Below are 9,331 nucleotides of genomic sequence, written 5' to 3' on the forward strand. Positions count from 1 at the left end.
ATTTCCAACTTATGCAGAAAAAGATTGCGGTGAATAATGCCGGCATTATTCTCCTGTTATCTTTGACAGGTAGGTCTCTACACGGCGGACATATTTCACCGGCTTGCTACTCGTGGAATAACTTCTTTCACCGAGCGCGATCATTTTCTGCAATACCCTGATGATCTATGGAAGTCGGTAAAACAGATAACTTCTTCTTAGCGGCGGAACCAGTGGCGCAGCAAGTGTCGGTCTTTTGTGAAGCAGTGGTTCTCTTTCAGAAAATTCTCCCGTACGTAAATCAACGAGAGTAAAAGTGAAACGATACTAAAGTAACAAATACCCTATTATTTTTCTCCAGAAAAAAAAAAAAAAAAATTTCATATTACCATTAATTGCTGTCGAATAAAATAATTAATTTTTTACAAAAATGTTTAACCATAATACAATTTAAACCTGTTTTTCATTTAGAAGATCTTACATAAAGTGAGCTAAACATTTACCCCAAATGAATTATAGAATGAGTGTGAAATAGATAAATAAATGAAAATTTTCTTCGATTCTCTTCTTGCGATAAGAATTTCTGTAAAATGCAACAGGAGGGAAAATCTGTTGACACGATTCTCTAGAGAACCTATTGTAATCGCGAAGGGACGATAAGAAGCGTCGATATCCGTGCTCGTCGAATTGTAAACATCGAGAGCGATTTAAAGAGAAATTAGGTGGCCAACACGACTCGCGATAACATCGGTACGTGACTCGTTCACTGGCTCGCCAATGTTATTTTCGGCATAACGGATGAAGTAACCGTGACAAAGCGAGAAACGAAAACGCGCGTCCTCGGAGAAATGTTGATTGATCGCGATAACACGGTTTTATTAGGGACCGATTGGTGAATTTGGCTAACTTCGAGCTGGCGAACGAATTCCTATTGTTTGTCGTTCAAACGTAAATAAGCTAATTCGATTGTGTCGGTCGATATTTTTGGATCCGATGGAAGTGTCAGATTTTTGCAATTTTTTTTTAATAGGAGTATGTTTTTTTATCCTTTCAAGGGTTTTTTATAAAATATATTGCACGAAAGAAATTTTTAAGTATGAAATTGTGGAATTTTAAATGTAAAATAATAAATGGAATTTCAAATGTAAAATAAAATAGTAAATGAAATTTTATATGTTAAATTGTTTATTAGATTTCACAGTATATTTCTGCAGTGAATGAATTTCAATTTAAAACTTTGAGAATTTAACAATAAATTTCCGAACGAACAATTTGGAAAAAAAGATTTATTCACGTACCTAACTTATAAATAAAAATACTACGCAAACGTCGATTAAAACCTTCAATAAAACTGACTCACATTTCGAGACTTTAGCCAAACTGAATCCTCGACCAACAACACTTCATACTTCGTTTATTTGCATTTTCAATTATCGTCTATCTTCCGACCAATAATTCTACATAAATATCTCGATATAAATTTCAACGATGATGTAAGAATAAATATACAATATTTGACCGAACAATTATCACGAACATGTACTTATACAAGAAGTAAACACCGAATGTGTGAATTCGCAGTTTTTTCAATTCCATTATAAATTGTCCCAGACGTAAAACGAAGGACGTGTGAATTAAAAAGTTTCCCGTTTTATCGCCTGTTTAACCCTTTGACGCAGGTATAACAACGAGTCAGACTCGTGCCACAGATTTTGGTCAAGGTCTGATAAAAACAGCTGTATCTTGAACGAAAATTAATTTCAATTCCAGTTTTTTCCATTTAATTTATAAAATCGAAAATTGCCAAATTTAATTAACCCTTTAACAGCCAAAATTCCACCGTTTTTGAAATTCACTTTACGTTTTATACAAACAGTATCGTTTCATTAGAATTTTCCTGTTTTTCTTCTTCGTTCTTTTCCACCATGCGCGAAAGTGAAATATTCTTATTACACACTACCGGCCAAAAGACTGGAATCACTGTGCATTGCAAGTTACACAAAAATTCGCAGAAAAAAGTCAGCAGCCTTACGAATTTTTTAACGAATTTTGTATCATTGAAATCAATCGATACGAGGTAAATTGCTATTTATCTCCACAATATCAATATCAAGTCTATGAAAAATTAGTAGCAGATGCAGTAACGGTGAAAATTGGGAGGCGATTCGAAACTTTTCGCCGGTAGTGTATGTAGAAAAATAAAAGTGTTTCTCGAAAAATTGTGCTTCGTCCCAGATTGCAAGCATTTATATAGTAAAATGAAGAAATAAAGAAAGGTGGTAATTTTTACACGTTTTTGTAAAATTCAGTGAGATTGTTAACCCTACTGCGTTCTTCGTTTCGACTGTACACTTAAGACTTTCGGGTCAAAAAGGACCTAGGACCTTGTGTGAAGCAATTTTTGTTCCCAACGCGACATACGAACCTAGACGATGAACGTTTAAAATAATGTTAAGGAACGTAAACTTGATAACAGCAAAAATGACTAAAAATACAAAAAGGCGGCGGGTCAAAAAAGACCCGAGGACCGCTTTAGGGTTAACGGGTTAATCTGTAATGCAATAGCTTTTCATACTTAACACTTTACCGACCGGAAGCCTGTTAATCAGGTTTTCGCTGCCAACGCTTAGCGCTCTTTAATGTTATTAAGTTTAATTTCCCTATAATAAGAGAAAGCGGACGATATAGTAGGCACTCTCGCGGATTTTAATTTAAAATTTGTACAGCTGTAGGAATAAGCGCTTATATTCCCACACGGTAGTAAAGTCGGAGCCCGAAAAGAGTTGAACTACGAGCTGTCGGTAAAGTGTTAATACAGTAGGGGGAGTTCCCTTGACGCCGGACTGCACCTAATATCGGACATTAGCTGTATCTGTAATAATTGAAACGCTACCGAGCCGAAGACAAAAGGAATAAAAATAAGTTTCCTACGCGTTTCAGTCGCGAGTGCACAGGTAGAGAGATTTATTTAAGAAAAACCTTAGGCGTCCGGCGCTAGGGGAACTTCCCCTACTGAAACAGTAAGTAGCTGACATTTAGGTGACTTGTCAGGAAAAGAAATTATTTACCATATTATATTATTCATATTAACCCTTTCGCGACGGCGGAACTAGCCATCGGTACGCCACTAACGAACGGGTCGTCGTGCCATTAGTGCACACCATGCACATTAAGAGTGTCTCGCGTTTTTTCAAATCTTAGAGGATTTCGTTGGAACAGCAGAGGACTTAAGGGTGTATCGGATAAAGGGAATGTTGTTGAGGCCTTGTTCTGTATTTTAAAATAAATCTTCGCTTTGGAGGCGCGAGCCAATGCGACGCGCTTAGTAGATGCCGGATATAACCGGCGCTAGCCAGTGTGAAGCATTCATGTTAAGAGAATAATGAACAAAATATACTGACCAGACTTGACGGAACAGTGGATGTGCGACCTGGACTCGTAGTAGACCCAATCGAAACCAGCTTCGACAGCGAGCCTCGCCAGCATTCCGTATTTCGAGCGATCCCGATCGCTCGTCGTCACGTCAACGGCACGTCCCTCGTAATGCAACGAATCCGTCGCGTGCTTACCCTCCTCGTCCCACCCTTCTGTCACCCTTAACTTCACCCCCGGCCATTGGTTCATTACCGAGATAGCGAGGGTGTTCAACTTCTCCTTGCACCTCTGCAACAGAGAACACTTTCACGGTTATTCTTCATTTGATAAAAGAGGATTTGTGAAAGGAAGACGAAACATCAGAGATCAACAAGCTAATATCGTACAATGATGAATTATGAAAAAATCCAACTTTCTTGGAAACTAGGCAAACGATCGAAAAATTTTATTCCACATTTTTTACTTATTTTCTTTACAAGAAATCACTGGTTGCGTCGCGATTTACAGGACACTCGGTGTAATGGAAAAGGGGTAAGTTACGTGATGACCTAGATCCAACATTATTAAATAACGAGTGTCACAAACAGATTAGAGCAATTTCATTCTATCACATAATGAAAGTGTAACAGACATTTGTCTTCAAAAAGGACTTCTGAAAAAAGCATACACAATTTCACAAAATTACCTAAACATCATAGAGCCTTAACCCCTTGAACTGAAATTTATTTTCAGGCAGACAATTTAATTTTCTTAGTTTTAAGAGGAGGGATTGATATAGAAACTTACGGTTTTGTTGCTCAAATAATTTGTTACTAGTAAAAATAATATTTGTTTCATACATTTACACGAATGTTTGTTGTTAGACCGAGGCGAGCTCACGTGAACGTGTAAGATTCAACACCTCCGAAAAAATGTATGACTTCTATAGACGGATATCACTAGCAAAATAACCGCTATTGCACTTCGTTAGTATGTCGTGTCGTGCATTTACTTTACGCGAGACTGGCTGCATTCAAACTGTTACTAGAAGCATGCAAACAAATGTATCAAAGCAAAAGACTAGCTATGACTTACATACATATACATACTTCTCATATAAAAAGCTTCAACTCTCAATAATTTCTGACGAGTGCAGTTGTCTGTTTGCTCAAGAAAGTTCAAGACTCGTCATTACAGTTCAAGTGGTTAATATATAAAACATAATAAATTTTCATTGACAAAATCTCACAACTTTCTTACCAATAGCGGTACAGTATGACATAACAGCCACCCTTGTGTAATACCTACACCCAAACATATTTACCACCCTTCACTTCCCAAAGTCAAACACCTTAAATCACGCCACTAAAAAATCTCATAAATTCCTCATCCGACACAAACACACACAATATTTTCCCTCTGTTCCTTTCACCGCGAAAAAATTCTCCAAACTATCAAACCGAATCACACTGAAAACCCCGTTGAAAATCCTTCTCGCGTAAAAAGGCACCCCCAAGCGCGAGTCCAATCCTTGCTCAACCTCAGCTTCCACCTGAGAAACGCAAACAAGAATTGTCCCTCGACAAGCCAGCTTTTCATCTCTCTTTCACTGTGTTCGTAGCCAGTTTTCCCCGAAGTGTTCCGCTTAACGCGATTTTCCTTCGGAGAGACAGGCGCGTCCGGAGAGGATTCACGCGATTTCACGCGGATGCGCGCGGAAAAAGGTGTCGCGCCGCGTGCAACCTCTCGTCCAGGTAAACGAACGGCCCCCCAGGCTAAGAGATTGCGATGGAAAACGAACGCGTGTTTTGACCGGGTGACCAAGGTTTGGAAGTTTTCAACGGATGGAAAGAGGAGGGAGGGAGAGACTTTAAGCGTCGAGCCCGTGGCGAATCAGGAGGCAAACAGGAGTATAAATACGACCGGTGTCGAGGATCATTCGGTCACGGTGATCTTCTTCTTTCCATTTTCTCTCCTCTTAAGAGGAGAGGCTCTTTCTATTGCTCGCTACTCTCGTCTACCTGAATGATACGCAAGCACCCACAGCGGTCAATAGAGCACGCGAGAAAGCGTACACAAACAGGATACCGTGACTTCGCGCGACGGGAAGCTACGTGTAAACCCGGCTTAAGCCGGAACGCGGCCATTTGGGGGCGCGAGAAGCTAAGAAGGACCTCCCTGTCTCCCATGGAAATTGTTCCGGACTGTTTTGTGCTTTCTTCTGTGCCGTTTAAATCGACTTCGCCAGGGATAATCGCGTGGATGCTTTAACGAAATTTTCACACCTGGGTGGAAGTCACTCTTTTGGGGAAATAGAAATTACAATACGACGTGTTAACGAAGAATCTGCATTTGTTCAGTATTATTGTTAATACATTTTTGAAAATTCTCTGTACGAGTATTAAAATTTTCTAGAACCACTCTATAGCATGGGTGTGCAAACTTTTGGCTCGCCTGGGCTACATCGAGTGTGGAAGAATCGTCTTGGAAATATATAAGCAACGAAACTTCCTTTATTTCTTATACTTTTTATTACAACGCAATCGAGTCGCGAAAAATAACGTTAAAAGCCCGCAAGCTCGCAGGGCAGCGTTACTTGCCCTCTAGGGCAGCATGCAGCCCGCGGGGCCGCGAGTTGAACACACCCGCTCTACGCCGTTAAAACCGACAACAAAACGTGTCACGTTAACAAATATCTATTTCCAACAAACTACCTATAACCTACAAAAGCATCTTCTCAATATATCTCGTCTACAGATCCCAAATGCTCAAGAAGTCGACATTACCTAAAAAAATTGCCAAGCACTCAGTGTCCATTTGCCAACAATCTTATCTCGCGAGACGTCTAGAGATCTGTTTGTAAAATGAAAAGTTCGTTGTGCGAGAAACTTTTCCCCCACGCAGCGTGTCTCCTCGCGAGTGGTTCTGCAGCTCTCTCGAGAGGATTAAGGGCGGCTATTGAACGCGGCGCGATATCTCGTGACACCCAGCGTGGAGCGGAGCGATGCGTGGCGTGGAAGGCGAAGTCGTGCACAGCCCGTTTCATTGAGAGAGGCGGGCCGCGTTAATGGGAATTCATCCGACAGCCGATGGGCGTGCGGATTCGCTTGCGGAGATCACGTGCACGTGGCCGTGACACCGTGGCGGAGAACGAGTCCGCTTTTCACCCGCGACCGCGAGATTTCGCCGAAGGGGAGGAAAAGGGAGAGAGCGTGAGAGGTGAGAAACGGAGAGAGAGGAGAAGAAGAGAAGAAGAAGGCGGGACCGGTCCCTCGAGCTGTCGTGCACCGCTCAATAGGGGCTAATTGCCGCAAGGAGAGCTGCAAATTCGCGGTATTGTAAGGCTCGTCTCGTTTTCGTGGCTGCTGTCGAAGCGAGTCGCATTGTCGGCTCTCTCGCGAGTCTCTTCAACCACCGCGCCGTTTCAATGGAACGAGAAAATTCGACGTGCCACGACGTACCTTTGCTCTCTCTCTCTCTCTCTCTGTCACTTTGCAAACGTTCTTGCGAGCAGCTTTTTTTGCTGCAACTGTCTTCGACTCAAAGTGACGATGGTACGTAGCTAGTCGTGGAGGAAAGAAGTTAGAGGAGGTTTTTCTTTAACCCTTTCGTTGCTCTTGGTATCTGTAAAAAGTTTGAAAAATTGCTTGCTCTATGCTGTTCGCGATTTTTTTTGATAAATTGAATACCTTATGCTTTTATCTTTACTATTGCCTATATCGTTGCACAAATTTATTGGTAAATAATTATTTTTGGTACAACATGTGTCCCTTTCATTGAAAAACTGCAAATCCTCCATTGAGTCATCCTCATCGTTCATTTTTCGTTCTTTTTGGAATTACTAATATATCGTTCGATTTTTGCAACTGCGCGAAGTCTCGCGGGAATCGACTTCCCTCGCGCTATTTATCAAGGAAAAATCACTTGAAAATGGGGAATCACAATGGCGGAATTACTGTGCAAACTCGTCGAGTCGAATAATATTTCAGAGTGCTTAAGAAAAATGTTAACACTTGTATGGAGAATTTGCAAAAGAGAAGAAGATTGCAAGAATTGCACTTTAAGCGAGGGTAGAAAAATTATTTGGATAATTGTATTTTTCTCGAGAAGAAAGGGGTGCTATATAAAAATTAAGCGATGGTTGCCTTCGAGTTATCGACACTGCTTCGTTACGGGCAATAAAAATGCAAGGATTGTGTAATAAAATTGCTAAATTATTGCAAACTAAATATTTAAACTTGGGTTTTTAATGAAGACATCGACACACGAGACGCGACAAGTACGGTTAATTTATTGTAGTAATTGTTGTCTTTTGGAAGAAAAGATTTTCCGCAGAGTGAAAATGTATTTTGTATATATACAGAGGAACGAGAATATTACGATACTATTAAACGATTATTAACCGACTATAAATTGTAATAGTACAGAGTGAACGATCGCTAACTTTTACTCTGAAGGAAACTTGTTTCAATAATTATTACTGTACATGACAGAATAATTTATAGGCTAGAAATACTGCCTTGGTGATAAAAATATTTTATCGGTATCAATGAATAAGATAATTACAAAGTGAACACCGAGCGATTGTAGGTTTTAACGACAGGTTGTAAATAACTTTATCGCTAATAAAGTGGAAATTATTTTTCGCTAATTGCCGGAAAATTTTCTAACTCTGAATTTAACTGTGATTTATCAATGTACGAAAAATTCTGGTTTAATAAAAATTTAGGAGCGATAAATACTAAATTGCAATTAAAAAACAAATCTAAAATCTTAGAAGAGTCAGATGGTAATATGTAAAATTTTTTAAATCATTTTTCATTTCATTTCTTGTTGGTATTGACCAAAAAATTCTGTTTTATTAAAAATTATAGAGCAATAAATACTAAATTGCAACTGAAACAGAATGTAAAATCTTAGAGTCAGATAATAATATGTAAAATTTTTTAATCAGTTTTCGCTTCATTTCTTGTCAATATTATCCAAAAAATTCTGTTTTATTATAAATTGAAGAGTGATAAATTTTAAATTGCAATTAAAAATAATTTTAAGCCTTAGAGGAGTCAGATAATAATATGTGAAATTTTTTAAATCATTTTTCACTTCACTTCTATTATCGATATTGTCCAAAACATTCTGTTTTATTAAAAATTGAAGAGCGATAAATTTTAACTACCATAAATACTAGAAAAAAAAAATCTATATTCTTAGCAGAGACAGATAATAATAAGCGAAACGTTCAAAATTTTTCCCCGTTTCATTTCTTCCCACATTCACCGACAGATCGGGCAAAATGGCGCCATATGTTCGGATAAACCGCAAGTTTCCATGTAACTGCACAATCATCGCGGGATAATTGACACCGGGTGAATCCTCTATTGTGATCGAATGCTCATGGGTGTGATTTGTCACGATGAATCAGAGTTTTTAAAGGACGCGTCCGACTTCAGAAATTACTATTGTTCCCACAGTTATCCGCGATTTCCATTGAATTCACATACGAACAGAGTTCCTCGTAGAGGATCCCGCGCAAATTTACACAACGAAGAAGCGCACAGGACAAACACAATCTGTTTTCATACCGATGATTTATCGCTTCCGAAGAAAGCGCGTGTTTGAACGGATGTTAATAATTTGCACGGCCAACAGTGTGTGCTATGTTAGAGCACATTGTCAAATAGACAGGGAAACATTGGACTTTAAAAAGAGGGAAAAAAAAGTGGAAAGTTGCAGTTGAGAGGAAATATTTCGCGTTACGTCCCTTGTGTTTGTTAAATTAATGTAATTTTGTTATCTGTATGTGGAGCGTAAAAGGAAGATATTGTAAGTTTGAGAAAATTGCGAAAGGGTTTGCAAAGTATGAAAGTTGGAAGCGAATGAAAATTATGAGAGACGTGTCGAAATTTTAGCGAAGAAGAAAAATATGGAAGAAAGTAAGAAGTATGTACAAAATTGCAAACGATTGGAGAATGAAACTTGAGAAAAAAGATGGAAAAAA

At 39.0% G+C, this 9,331-nt stretch overlaps 1 protein-coding gene across 1 annotated transcript in view; it reads right to left on the reverse strand.

The window, feature by feature from the left end:
- Positions 1–9,331, reverse strand: part of LOC108577654 (sonic hedgehog protein A) — an 86,744-nt gene that overhangs the window by 4,420 nt on the left and 72,993 nt on the right. Inside the window, exon 2 of the mRNA XM_017940833.1 lies at positions 3,381–3,642. Coding sequence (XP_017796322.1) covers positions 3,381–3,642 — 262 coding nt within the window. The remainder of the gene's footprint in view (positions 1–3,380; positions 3,643–9,331) is intronic.

Source organism: Habropoda laboriosa, unplaced genomic scaffold (genome assembly GCF_001263275.1).
Source record: "Habropoda laboriosa isolate 0110345459 unplaced genomic scaffold, ASM126327v1 scaffold718, whole genome shotgun sequence".
Taxonomy (NCBI): domain Eukaryota; kingdom Metazoa; phylum Arthropoda; class Insecta; order Hymenoptera; family Apidae; genus Habropoda; species Habropoda laboriosa.